At 46.9% G+C, this 14492-nt stretch overlaps 1 protein-coding gene across 1 annotated transcript; it reads left to right on the forward strand.

The window, feature by feature from the left end:
• Positions 1-6916: 6916 nt before the first annotated feature.
• On the forward strand, positions 6917-14382 carry LOC132584080 (uncharacterized). The gene is made up of 12 exons (XM_060255874.1): positions 6917-7133; positions 7240-7351; positions 7589-7682; positions 8058-8112; positions 8385-8525; positions 9238-9398; positions 9549-9647; positions 9792-9937; positions 11100-11274; positions 11985-12097; positions 12222-12306; positions 12548-14382. The coding sequence occupies exons 1-12, from the start codon at positions 7010-7012 to the stop codon at positions 12602-12604; spliced, it is 1362 nt and encodes a 453-aa protein (XP_060111857.1). The 5' UTR covers positions 6917-7009; the 3' UTR covers positions 12605-14382.
• The last annotated feature ends 110 nt before the right edge of the window (positions 14383-14492 follow it).

Genomic DNA, 14492 nt, shown 5'->3' on the forward strand with positions numbered 1-14492 from the left:
CTCAGCTTTCTCTCGTTCCTCCTGTCTGAGGATCTCAGCTTTCTCTCTTTCCTCCTGTCTGCGGAGCTCAGCTTGTCTCAGCTCCCTCTCTGCTTGTCTTTCCTCTCTCTCTCGTTCCTCCCGTCTGCGGTCTCGGTCCGCCTCGATACGCATTCTCTCCAGTTCCATCCGTAGCCGCAAAACTGCTTCTGACTGGGTAGGGGGCACTTTTGCAGGTGCCCCTGCATGCTTATGATACTCCAACAGGAGGTCTGTCATATCTACTACAGTCATGTTGTCACACTCCAGCTTGTGCTTTGCACACTCTTCCTGGAGCTGTGGCTTTGTCATCTCCAGGATTTCCAGCCTCTTAGCACGCTCCATCCTAACTAACTAAACTTTCCCTACTCCAGTTGACCCGAAAATAAAACAAAACCTCTGTTGCTTTCTCTGGGTGCTTGCACGTATAAAAAAAAACCAAAAATGCCTGGCCAATCAAGTTCTCTGTTTGTTCTTATCCCACCGCTGCCGCCAAGTGTGACGGAACCGGCCCGATTCGGCCTTCAGACCCGGTCCCGTCAGCTCCCTATGGAGTCGCCAACTCCTGGAGGGAGCTATTTCTCCTCCTGCCCCTTGGGCTCGCTGCCACCACCTGCTCAGTCCCGGGGTTCAGATTGAGAGGAACAAGACTCCCAATCCCCCTCTCCAGCTATGAGGCTAGGCCTCCAGGTCCTCTGCCACCCTGCACTTGGGTTTCACAGAGACCTCAGCGCTTCTTTGGGGCACCCCTGGAGGATTGGCACCTTATCCAACTGCATGCCTTCCCCCTTCCCCGGGGCCCCCTTCTCAACACAGCGTGGTCTAAAGCGGTCTGGGGATCTAGGTGGTACAGAGATTGACTGCCAGCATTTAAAACAGAAAAAATATTTATTTAAAAGAGAAAAATATAGGAAAAGAAAAACAAAACAAAAACAGTTGCATCTACAAAATTAGCACAGCACAGCACACAGCATAACAAAGAAAAGTTGATTATAAACGCATCCTGCTGGCCCTGATCTAAACTTGCCCTGTCTTGTGAATTACTTACTTAGTCCGCCTGCCTGGGGGCCTCCCCGGCAGGAGCCTCCATTGCTCACCACATGCTCGCTCGAGCCCCAGTTCAAATCTGCCTTCTCTTCCTGCCTAACACATGCAAGGAACAACAGCACTTCCTGCCTCTCTAGGAGATTTTCCCCCTAGCGTTGTTGGTTTGGCTCTGGAAGGGAGGGGGGGAGTGAGGGGAAGGCTACAAAGCTTGCTGAGGGATTTACTGACCCCTGCCAAATGAAGCACCACCACTGACTAAAATGGCGTTTCTCCACACCCTATATGGTCGAGGACATGTCTACCTTAGGGACCGTCTCTCCCCCATATGAACCCCAGAGAGCACTGAGGTCAGCCGGGAAAAACTTGTTGACTATTCCCGGACCGAGAGAGGTGAAGCTGCAATGTACCGGGCCTTCTCCTCCGAGCCTATGGAACCAACTTCCAGAGGAAATGCGGGCCCTGCGGGACCTTGAACAGTTCCGCAGGGCCTGCAAGACCTTCCTCTTCCGACTGGCTTTTGCTGATGAAAATGGAGATTGCTAAGGAAACCGCCATCATAAAAAGCAAACATAGCATTAGCACTTTTACTAATTTAATTTAATTTTTAAAACTTAAGCAGATTTTTAATTAAAATGTTCATGATGTTTAAACGTAATTTTATCTATTTGTATAATTAAACCTGAATTATGTTGTTAGCCACCCTGAGCCTGCTCCGGCGGGGAGGGCGGGATACAAATAAAATTTTGTTGTTGTTGTTGTTATTGTTGTTCATGGCTGCTCTTGTCAGTTTCAAAAAGTTTTGTCAGTTTCAATATCATTCTGCCCCCCCCCCCCCGCATGCCTTCCTTTGTGCTGGCTTTCTTTCTTTCTAGGAACTAACCCTAAAAAGCAGGTGCAAAACTGAACCATGAGAATTTCAACGGAAGGCGCTTGCCAGATGCTATTGTGCTGCTGCAATAGGACAATTCTGTAAATTAGAGGGGGAAAACCTCTGGATGGCACCCTCCACACATCACATGAGGTTACCACCCCGATTTAGAAAAGTGTGGCTGTTTTTTGTTGGAGCTGGAGAATAAATACAATGAAGGAAAAAGAATGAGGTATAAGAAAAGGAAAGGAAAGGTCCCTCGTGCAAGCACCAGTTGTTTCCGACTCTGGGGTGATGTTGCTTTTACAACATTTTCACGGCAGACTTTTGACAGGGTGGTTTGCCATTGGCTTCCCCAGTCATCTACACTTTCCCTCCAGCAAGCTGGGTACTCATTTTACCGACCGTGGAAGGATGGAAGGCTGAGTCAACCTCGAGCTGGCTACCTGAACCCAGCTACTGCTGGGGATCGAACTCAGGTCATGAGCAGCACTTAGGTGTAAGACAGACAAAAAATTCAAAGTCAAGCTTGCAGGCTTACTGCTCGGAAAATCTCCAGTAAAATTTGCATGCATAATAGGTCTTAGTCCAAAGAGATTGGCTCCATGAGGGAGACAAGTGTCCAGCCCATCCCCTCCTTCTCCAGGCTTACTGTCTTCCTAGTGGCTGAGTCATGCTTCCAATTAGGCTTGCCAAATGTGGATTGAGAAATTCCTGGAGGCGGATCCTGGGGATAGGAGAGCTCAGCCAGAGTGTGAGGGCACAGTGTCCACCCTCCAAAGCTGCCATTTTCTCCAGGGGAACTGATCTCTGTAGTCTGGGGATCAGTTGTAATTCCTGGAGAACTCCTGGCCCCACCTGGAGGTTGGCAAGCTTACTTCCAAGCAAAGAACAGTCTCAACAGATGCAAGAGTGATTATAGAGGTATAAAAAACCTGTAGCCAGGAGGCCTTCTTTAATAAGGTCACAGTTCAGAAAGCAAAGATGGGATGGTTTCTCCCTGTCTAGAGGAGAATCCAGTTTTCCAAGGAAAGCCAACATCCAGTGTGGGTAGGGTTGTGACCCTTCAGGTGTGACCTGGAGATCTTCTGGAATTACAAGACCACAAAGTTCCTTTCCTCTGGAGAAAACTGCTGCTTTGGAGGGTGGATACATTGGCTTTATACCCCCCTGAGGTTCCTCCCCTCCCCAAACCCTCCCATCTCTACCCTCTAGGAATTTTCCAGTCTGGAACTGACAATTCTAAGTGTCAGCCAGAATAGCTCCTGGTTATCTGAAAGGTTGAGTTTTAAATGGAAAGAGGAGAGATATATTTACTTAATAAGTCCTTTCTTCCAAGAAGCTCAGAGTGGTGTAGAAGGTTCCTGATAACAACACCATGAGGCATATTAGGCTGAGAGAGGGAGGGACTGATCAAAGCTCAAAATTACCCATCAAGCTTCATGTCAGAATGGAGATCCGAATCTGGTTCTCACATGTCCTCGTCCAAGCCTTGTGCCCCATGAGCTCTCCGTATAGTCTGCTGCCAGAAGAAAAATGATTATAGTAACAGCTATGACAGCAACACTCAGATTCCTATCCATAAACCCAGAGAGACAAGAGGGAGACCTGAACCAGTAGTCAAGCTGAGAAAACTGGAGGGTAGCTGGGGCCAGCAAACACAGAAGGAAGTGGAAATCGCTGGCTGGCTTTGTTGTTTACCTCTCCTTATCTTATATCTCCTTCAGCAGCTAATTCCCCACCTGACCTAGGATAAACGAGATGCAGTCGGCAGCCACAGGCCATAGTTTACTTGTGTTCCTCTACAATCCCCTGCAGGCTATTCGCAGTAAGAACCAGTGTTCCCTCTAAGCTGAGATAGCGTGAACTAGCTCACCATTTTTTAGCCTTCGGCTCACACATTTTTGTCTTATCTCAGGAAAAATGGTCCCAGAACAAACTAATTTATGCTGTTACTCTCCTTTAATGCCAGTAGTTCACAAAGTAAAAATTTTGCTCATGAGACTCCACAGCTTAAAGGGAGTATTGGTAAGAACCTACTTGGCACTTTTTGCTGTGCTTCACAACACACTGTAGGGCTTTAAGGAGCTGGGCCTTGACCCAGATGGCCCAGGCTAACTCAATGTAATCAGATCACGGAAGCTTAACAGTCTCGGCCCTGGCTAGTACTTGGATGGGAGACCTCCAAGGAGGTCCAGGGTTGCTACGCAGAGGCAGCAATGGCAAACCACTTCTGAAATCTCTTGCCTTGGAAATCCCACTTGGGTCGCCATAAGTCAACTGTGATTTGACAGCACTTTCCACGACCATCACCACAATTAGAAGCTGCAGCCAAAGTCCTCCACTCTTGGACTTTGTTGCCCCTTTTTACTTTATTCTCGTCTAGGAGGTAGCCTTCTTCCCAGCAATAAAGCAATTTACCTGCTGGCCTGCAATCAAAGGTGAGTGGTTTTATATAAAAATTCACCTCTGCCCTTCATCCCTCAGAGTACTTTTTGTTATTGCTGGCCTCTGGCTCACACATTTTTGCCTTAGTTCAGGAAAAATGGCTCCAGAGCAAACTAATTTATGCAGTAGCTCACAACTTTAATGCCAATGGCTCAAAAAATAGAATTTTTGTTCACAAGACTCCACATCTTATTGGAAGTGAGTCTAGTTTATCTGACAGAAAACTATCTATGTGGAGAGGCTGCAGGCAGAAATAGGGGAGGCAGAGGGAAGGTCTAGCATTGCCCACCTTTTGGTGCTTGAAACACCACCCCCTGATGCGTGCACCTTGTTCTAAACATGATTGGAAGAGATCTCTGATTAAAGGACATTGCCCTATGGCTGTAACATTATGATGAAGGTAAGCAATGGGGCAAAGTTCAGACATATCAGGGAATGTGTTTCAAAAGGCTGGAGTGCATGGGGCAGAATTGGAGCTCTCTGACACAAGCTGTCATTACACCAGCCAGTACAGGAACACATGCCCCCAGAGCAGCTGACTTAGAATCATAGAGCTGGAAGGGACTTCCAAGATCATTTAGTCCAACCCCTGCACAATGCAGGAAATTCACAAATACCTCCTCCCCCACTGGTATCCAACCCTTCTGGTATCCAGTCCTGAGCTCTCATCAGATGCATTTCCCTCTCATGTAAAAAAGCAGAACCACAAGCTGTTAACAGGGCAGATACGTGATGTGTACAAAGAAACCCCATGGGCATACTTGATCTCTAGTTTGGCCTGGAGCCAAGACTCAGCCTTAGGACCGGATCTGCTTTCCTGGTCACAAGCCAGTTACATGCAAAATAATCAAATGGAGGGAGTGCCTCTAATGTGCACGAGGAACGCTTCATTCGACCCAGGGCTTGGCCTTGGAACCTGTTTCTAGTGCCAGCTTTCTGCTGTAGGATGCCTGACAAAGGAAGGGCTGCATCTCAGCAGCAGCAGAATGACTTTCCTTCACTGTTCATAATCACAGTTCCAAGCTCATCTAAGTAGTGAGCTGGTTCAGAGTTTGTTGCTCCCAGAAACATCTGAGCCGCACAAGTTTTTTGATTAAAGGAACTAACTGCTAAGAAAATGGGTGAGGCGGACTGGCTCTTGTATGCAGAAGAATGGATAGACAGTGTGAACTCCTGTGTTTTATTTAATCTTGTAACAGTTAATCTTGTAACCATGCAAGACTGCTAAATTACTAAGTCTTTGAGTGATTCCACACAACCACTTTAGAACTATAATTTGTTACAGAGGAGATTACATTGTAACCAACCTGTTGCATTCCAGTGTTTGCTGATCATGCAGACTGCAGCACAAGAACACAGCACAGAAGAATTGGCTATTGCATTTTCGATGTATTGTTTTCCTCACCTGCAGGCATTGTAGTTGACTGGAAAGAGCATTTTATGATGGCTCACATCCTCCAGGTGGGACCTCGGGATTCCTCAGAATTACAGCTCATCTCCAAACTAGAGATCAGTTTCCCTGGAGAAAATGGCTGCTGTGGCATTGGACCCCACTGAGGTCCCTGTCCTTCCCAGGCTCCACCCCCAAATCTCCAGGAGCTTCCCAACCTGAATCTGGCAACACTATCCTCCCATTCCCCACTGGTGACCAGAGGGGACCTGTCAGTCCCCGCCCGCCCCATTGGAGGTTGGCAATCTAATCTACCAAAAACTTATGATGGAACTAATTCTTGGGAGACTTTAACATGCCCTACAATGACTACTTATTTTTTTCAATGAAGAATCTAGATGCTAAGTTGTTAAGACTCAATCAACTAAGACAACAACTTCTCACCCCACCATTTAAATCCATTCATTCTACAGAATCTCAATATACTGGCCCCGTGTGCCAAGCAAGTGAAGAAAGTAGTATATTTTAGGGAGCACCTTCTGTCCCTTGTTGCCCTCCCCACCAAATCCTCTCTGGATAGGAAGAAGCTTCCGCATTGAAGTTGTGCGACCCTCTGTACAAAACACTGCCTAAGATGTAGAACTTCAGCATATGCTGCCGCCCTCCCCCGAGTGTATGTGATGGGGTCAACTGTTGCATTTCAATAGCGACTTACAAGTAGGGTTGCCAGCCTCCAAGTGTGGCCTGGAGATCTCCCGCTTTTACAACTGATCTCCAGTTGGCAGGGATCAGCTCCCCTGGAGAAAATGGCTGCTTTGGAGGGTGAACTCTGTGGCATTGCATCATGCTGAGGCCCCTCCCCAAACGCTGCCTTCTCCCGGATCTCCCCCCCCCTCTCTTTCTTTAGCGTAACGATCCATGCCTATTCCCAACCAGGGATACCCCGCACATGGAAGTTACATCCCCCTGCAATCGGGAACCGGAATGCTTTCTAAACCTTAGGCTCGACAACACTGAAGCATTGCGTCATCTCTAAGCCCCCGCTCGTTTGCCCCATGGGAGTTGCAGTCTTATAAACGCGCGACGGCTTACTCCTCTCTTTCTCTCTCTCCGCGTTGCTTGATGGGAAAGCCGGCCCTACCCCGCGAAGTGGCCCCTGGGGGTCGTAGTCCTTTGCCTTGTGCCCCTCTTCCCAAGTTTCTTTGCTGTTTCCCTGCCCCGGTTGCCGGTCACGAGCCATGCCCGGGGGTAGAGGCGGGAAGTCGCGCGAGGCCGCGAACCCAGCTGGAGGGGGAGGGGCTGAATCGGTGACTGAACGGGTCCTGCGAGAGGCCCACTCACTATATGTACATCCGGGTCATGGTGAGAGAGGGGGCTGGAGATGGGGGGGGGGCGCTTTGAAGTATGTATGGAATGCTAAGTGGACACAGTCCTTTTCTATTTGGAAATCTTAACTCGTTTTCCCTAGGTCTGGTGACCATTGGATCACGTCTGGGTCTGACCCTGCTGCCTCCGCGACGCAAAGTGACAGTTATGGTAATGGGGAACCACAGTGCTGGCAAGAGCAGCTTCATCAATTGGTGAGCTAGGGTACACCAACAGATAGGGGTGGAGGATGATAAAGGCAGCTGTAGGGTCACCTGCAAGGCTGCAAAGGAGCGTTGGCATTGGTGCAAGGCATTGTGGGAAAATCTTGAGTTGGCATGGGTGCTGAGCATTGTGGGAAAATCCCAAGGGGTTGGTGTGGAGGAAAGGTATCAGAGTCTCAACATTAGTTAACTACCAGACATCTTACTTTCCTGGCCGTTTCCTTGTAGGTACGTGGAGGAACATATTCAACGGACCGGGGTAGCTATCGAGACTCAAGGGTTCACATTCATCACCAGTGGAAGGAAGCGAGAATCTCTCACGGTGAGAACTTCCTGTCCCATTTGCTCCCCTCCCAGAAAATCTGGCTATCCATGTTCTCATTCTCTGAACCAAGAATTTAAGGAATTCTTGTTGCTTTAAAACAAATACCTATCAAATCCAGCGCTTTGTCACTTATAAACAAGTCCCCAAGGAGAGCTCAAAAGCAAGCCAAGATGGGAATAACTGTCCCTTTTCTCTTGCCCCCAGTAGATCTATACTTTTTGAAAACAGTTCTCTATTTTTGGCTACAGTGGCTAATAGTCATTGAAAGGCCCCTTTCTCTGTGGTGCTGCATAACTATTTTTTAAAACCAGCTATGCTGAAGCTGCATCCATGTTCTAAATCCCCCTCTTTTTCCCTTATCCATTGTTGCAGGGTAATGCGACACTCCATTTGTACCCCCATTTCCAGGCCCTGCAGAGCTTCAAAGGTTAGTTCCACTGTTGCAAACAATTGGGACGGTGATAGAATGCAGACAAACCTGTTCAAATACTCACATGAACTCAGTGGAAATGTTAGTTGGCGCCAATGCTTAAGGCTGTTAGTTGGTGCCAACACTTACAATCACTTAGATATGTAGGTAATAAAATCCAGAGGGTGGTGTCTGTTTCTAGGCGAGATGTCAAGTAAGAAGGTTGTTTAGTGTCTCAGTGCAAAGTCTTGATAGCAACTCATTTTCCCCCCCTTCCCTTTTCCATTTAGGGGTGCCGGAGTACCTAAGCACTGAGATCTGTACCTCCAAACAGAAACAGTTCCCTCTGGTCACCTTCCTTGACACGCCAGGCTTGGTGGACGGTGACATGAAGTACCCTTTTGATGTTGAAGCAGCTCTTACCTGGTTTGGTGAGCAGGATATAGATAAATGGAGTCTTGTTGGTTCCTAAAGTAGATTCTGTTAATCTGGATAATGGCAGTGTAAGAATAATGGGTATGTTCACATTAGATTAAATAATGCATTTTAGAACTGGATTTTTCTATTCTTACACAGTAAACATCCAGGCGCAAAACACATTATTTAGTGTAGCATGAATTCACCCAATGTATTACCACTCCAGGTCAGCCTAGAGATTCAGAGAAATGCACATCTTGGTTTTAGGATTGTAAATTGTATGAATGATTTTATTGTGTATTTCGTTTTTAATTCGTTTTTGTTAGCCACCCTGATCCCGTCAGGGGAGGGTGGGATATAAATTTGATAAAATAAAATAAATAAATAGCCCAGGCTAGTCCAGTCTCAGCAGCTCTCAGAAGTTAAGCCAGATGAGCCCCAGTTACTACTTGGATGGGAGACCACTGAGGAGGTCCAGGGCCACTACACAGAGTCAGGCAATGTCAAACCACCTCCAAATGTACCTTGCGCTGAAAATCCAGCGGAGTTGCTATAAGTTGGCTGCAACTTGACAGCAAAAAAAAAAGAGAGAGAGAGGGAGTAGGTTTAACAGGAATTTGTGAGCAAAATGCAGGAGTTCAGTGGTAGGGGCATCATATTTTAACAGGATGCATTTTCCACTGCGTTCACTTCCTCTTTTTTCTGCTCCTCCCTGTCTTGCTTCAGGCCAGCTCTGTGACCTCATCCTAGTCTTCTTTGATCCCATGGGACAAGCCCTTTGCAAACGCACCCTCAACATTGTGGAGAAACTCAACGAGGGGCATGGAGACAAACTGCATTTCTACCTCAGCAAAGCTGATGAGGCGGGTGCTGAGGGAGACAGGCAGGTAACTGCAGGGAAAACATCCGTTGGGAGGGGAATTGGCTAGGACAGAGAATCAGAATCCCTGTTTCCATGGGAAGGAGGCCACTAAGAGTAGGCAAAAGCCTCTAGGTGGATTTTTCTTGACACTGGTCCCTGCTTCTCTCCCTGACAGAGGGTGCTGATGCAAATTGTCCAGGAACTCTGCAAGCGCCCAGGCCTCAACAAGTGTGGGTTTGACATGCCCACAATCTACATCCCCCACCCCAACAAAGTGAGTGGTAAGCTATGCAATTTTAGAGGCAGGGAAGATGGGTGAATTTCTCCAGAAAGGCAGACATGTTGAACTGTCAGGCTAAAAGGTCAGATGTTGAACAAACTTAAGCAGTGGCGTGATCAATCTGTCCTTTTCTTTCAGCCAAGCCGCTGTGTCAATCAGATTGAGGAGATCTGCCAAACTATTGAGAAGACAATCAGCCAGACGGTACAGCACACTCTCAATGCCCTGGAGCGGGATTGCCACCTCATTGACAAGGCCACGTGTGATCTGCTAGAACTGGACAGGTCAGAGTGCTGTGGGAGCTGGAAGGGTTGATGATTGAGGACATTAATATAAAACCACATGCTGGTTGTCTGCTAAAATGCAGGAGGCAAGTGCTTGGGGAAAGGTCTGAGGAGAAACTGGCCAGGCAAGGGCACATTGGATTTTGAGTAGAAAGGCTGAAACTTGAGTTTATTATGAGGCAGAGAATAGCCTGAGTAGCAGATGGGCCCTATTGAACTATGAAGTAAAAAAAAAACAGTTGCCCATTGAGGGAAATCAAGAGAAATGAAAGATTGGGTGGATACCTGTGTGGAAGCCACCATCTTTCAAACTGGTTTACCTCACAAATGTTCTGTGTAACTAGCTCTGACCTGGGTAGCCCAGGCAAGCCTTATCTTGGAATCTAATCAGGGTTGACTGCAGTTAGTACTTGGGTGGGAGACTGTCCTTGAAATACCCAGTTGGGAGGCGAGGCAAGCTTCTTCATCTCCCTGAATATCCTCCAGGCCCCCAGTAGGAGTCAGTCACCAGAGGATGACATGACTTCCAGGTGTGGACACACACACACACACACAAATACAAAACAACAGCACCCACGTTGTGACTAAAATTAACTCCTGGGGGGAAAAGTGCAATACCAACTAGACGACATTGGATTTATATTCCGCCCTCCACTCAGAGTCTCAGAGCGGCTCACAATCTCCTTTATCTTCCTTCCCCACAACAGACACCCTGTGAGGTGGGTTTCAAGGACAACCTCTGCCAGAGCTATGGTTGACCCAAGGCCATTCCTTGGGTATAATGGTATTAATTTTTGGAGATTGCTTTAGATTCTTAATATTGTCTTTTATGGCTTGTTTCAGTTTTGTTTTTACTTTTGTGAGTTGCCTTGAGCAAGTCTCTGGAGTAGTGGCATGTGTGTTTTCTGTAAGAGAATATAATACACTGGCTGGAGGCAGAGGGAATTCTGGGACATTGGCCATCAATCCTTGGTAAAGACAGTGAAAGGAAGTGATGTCTGAGAGGAAACAGCAATATAAAAATGAGAAAATGGAGGGCTGTGAAAGTTAGAAACAATGCTTTATGCCTTTCTGAGGCATTTTGTGATCATGTGGTTAAGAGGACTTTCTCCTAATCTGCAGAGGTTTGTACTTTACTCTTTTCCCCTTCTTGTGCCCACAGCGAGGCTAGAAGCAATAATTTCCATGCCTGGTTTCGGGGAGCCCTTTTGGGGCTGGCTGGCTGCCTGCTACCCTTCTTCCTCCTCATCACTCTGCTTTTTGGCACAGCAGCTGCTCGCCAGATGTGGTCCCTGATCTTGGGAAAGGAGCAGAGCCAGGCACTGGAGCTATACGTGGTAAATACTTTTTCCTTTAACATTCTTGCTCTTTTTAAAAAGATTGTGCTGTGTATTTCAGCTGTGAAAATGTTTTTGCCAGAGAGATTTAATAATAGCATCTATATAGCGTTTACAGTATTCAGGGAGCTTCATGTGTATCATCCTGTCATAACCCTTACAACAATCCAGTAAAGTAGGCTAATACCCTCAAGCCGCAAGATAGACAGAGGGGCTGAGTGACAAGTCCACCTAGTGAGTTTATGGCAAAAGTTTGTCATAGTGGTTAGGAGCACAGACTCTTATCTGGAAGAACCAAGTTTGATTCCCCACTTTTCCACATGCACCTGCTAGTGTGACCTTGGGTCAGCCACAGTTCGCTCAGAGCTGTTCTCTCAAGAGCAGTTTTTTTTAAAAAAAAAACAACTCTCTCAGCTCCACCTATCTCACAGGGTGTCTGTTGTGGGGACAGGAAGAGAAGGAGACTGTAAGCTGCTTTGAGACTCTTGAGTAAAGGGTGGGGTATAAATCCAATCTCCTTCTTTGTACTGGTGACCTCTCCGATCACAGCTTGCTCTTGCATCATTCTCAGAATTCATCTCTTCCCGATGCAGTTTTGATTGCCAAGGCATGATGGTATTACTTCACACAAAAGTGAGAGTGCAGAAACCCTGTTCAGGTTACCACCATGAATGCCCAGTCCTTATCAAAACCCACATTTTGTTTTCCAGCGGCCAGTTGCCTCTGCCTGGAGCCTCATCCCTGAAGACTACACCTTAACCGTGTTCTTCGGCCTTCTCTGTCTCTCGATCATCCTCCTTCTGTTGGCCAGCTACGCTTTCCAGTAAGAAGTTTTATGTATTTTAGATCTAAGGACAGCTCAAGTTTAAAAGAAAAAAGGATACTTTGAATGCTTTGCACAGAGTTCCTTCTTTCTTGCTTTTTAGCTGTTTTCTTTTCCTCCCTAGGACAAAACCCACGCTCTCAAAAAAGCAGAAGCGGCAAGTGGAGGACCGGCAGGAATACGTATTGGATGTGGTGCTGGAGAAAAAGGTTGCCAGCTGTGGGGAGTTAGGCTCATGATAGCCTGGGAGTTGATTCTGCCCTTCCTCTGCCTTTCCCTTCCTCTGCCCTATATCCCTTTCACATCTACCATCTTGATTCTGTGGTAAAGGGCTTGAGCTCTGTGTGGAATTTTGGGGAATACCAAATATGTATATTCTCCTTGAGGGATTGTGGGAGTCAAGGGGGCTGACCAAGGTGCATAGTTACAATGAATGCTCTTTCCTTGCAGAGCCAGCTCTATGAGGAATACCTACGCCAAAGCATCGGCGAGCAGGACCTGAGCTGAAAACTCCTCCCTATCTTACCCTGCCCCCAACAGACTGCCAGCCCTATACCTGTATCTCACATTACTGTTCATCTGCTTAGTCGGTTCAAAGAGCAGCCACTGGTTCTGTGCAGGCAGCACTATACAGCAGGGGGCCGATTCGTCTTCCCCCAGCTGTGATGCCTTCTCACGCAGTTGCCGACTTCCCCCTCTCCTTGTTTTTGACCGGCTAACAGCCCACATCATTGTTTTGAACTATTATGATTCAGCATAGCGGGATGCCCTGCATCTGCCAAGACAGCAGCATACCTGTTCTATTAACTCTGTCACTTTTCAGTTTTTTCTGATTGTATCAGTACTGCTTGACTGCTCTGTACAACCAGTTGGACCACCTGTCCCTCCATCCAGCTTGTAAAGCTGTGAACGGAAGTCTTAATGGGACAGCAGTACTCGATTGTTATGAGCACCTGGAGCATCTTCATCCAACAAGGTGGCAGTACCCGCTTTCCCTCATCCTGATTGGTGCTCCCTTTCTTTCGTGGTGTATCCCCTATGTACATTTTGTGGCTGCCGTACTGACCAGCTCTCACAGGCCAGACTTTGATGCCTTTTCTTTCTGTTAACTGTGAAGTGTTCTCTGTTACTTGGATTGTAGTATCCCAGGCCAGTGGACTTCTCTAGATGTGCTGTGGGAAGTATCTGCTCCGTCTCTCACACTAACTTGTGCCTTCAACTGATTACCAGTTCTTGGGTAGAAGGGAAGATTTTTAGGGCTACTTACTGTCCTCTCTCCCCTATGCTATCTTCAGACCTACCTGGGCTTTTATTTAACGCTGTGAAATCTCCCTCAACCTAGGTTTTACTATAAGCTATAATTTACCCAGCATCCTTTGCAGCATACAGGAACTAACCTCTGGGGCAGGAAGTAGCTTGTGCTGGTGATAGGGACCCTCTTGGGTGTTCTTAACTAATATTTGTTAATTGTCGGATACCACCACTGTATTCTAACTATCAGTATCCTAGCACTGGGAATGGTGCTATCAGGAAATGACATCATTCCAACTGTTTTAATAGCTCCCAGTAGTGGGGGCAAGAAATATAAATAGTAGTTAACTGATCTGCATTTCTAGGAATAGAAAGTTTCATTCTAGAATCCTTTCTTTCCAGTTCTTGGCCTTAAAACATTTTTCTCTCAGGTACAACCTATAATGATGGAATGAAAAGTCTGCTTAATCTAATGTCCTCAGTAGCCCTTCTGATGCCCCAAAATTGTCCTGTTTGGGCTCTGGTTCAAGTGTGAAACTTAGATTGCAGTGCTTTCCAAGAACCAAGGGTGCAAGTGACTTTTTTGTATTCAAAACATTTTTCTCTGACCGCATTGCTAACAGGAAACGGCTGTTATTGGAAGCAGCAAAGAATCCATATGCCAGCCACTGGGGCTGAGCTTCAGATCACTCAGTTCTGGGAAGCAAGGGGAAGTTAATGGGAGTGCTGTTGCTGAATGGCTAATTTCACTTCTGATCTTCTTTCCTAAGTCATTTCCTCAGGGTTGGTATGAACTGCTGCTACAGTAGAGATTGGGGTGGGGGTGGGGTAGGAGATATGCAGTCTGAATCCATTCTGTGGTAGAAGTTACCTTATGGGTGGTTTGTGTGCATCCCTGCTGTATTACTGCCAATCTGATGCAAAGTCCCTCTTTTTGAGGTGCCACCAGACAACTGTCTTCCTGAAGTGACTGTAGCTGGGAATTTTGGGGAGATGCATTAGTAGCATTTAATAAAGCTCGATTTAGAACCTTCCTTCCTTCTCTTTTCTGTCTAGAAGCTGCTTTCCAGTCCTTTTTATTTTTTTTTGGGGGGGGGGGGTTCATAGGGGTTCAAAGTCCAGTTTCAAATGAAGATCATTAAGA

Source organism: Heteronotia binoei, chromosome 15, assembly GCF_032191835.1.
Source record: "Heteronotia binoei isolate CCM8104 ecotype False Entrance Well chromosome 15, APGP_CSIRO_Hbin_v1, whole genome shotgun sequence".
Lineage (NCBI taxonomy): Eukaryota > Metazoa > Chordata > Lepidosauria > Squamata > Gekkonidae > Heteronotia > Heteronotia binoei.

Coding starts and splice junctions, on each gene's coding strand:
- LOC132584080 (XM_060255874.1), top strand. CDS start 7,010: ATGCCCGGGGGTAGAGGCGGGAAGTCGCGCGAGGCCGCGAACCCAGCT. Junction 7,683..8,057: donor GGAAGCGAGAATCTCTCACG/GTGAGAACTTCC, acceptor CCATTGTTGCAG/GGTAATGCGACACTCCATTT. Junction 12,098..12,221: donor TTGGCCAGCTACGCTTTCCA/GTAAGAAGTTTT, acceptor TTTCCTCCCTAG/GACAAAACCCACGCTCTCAA.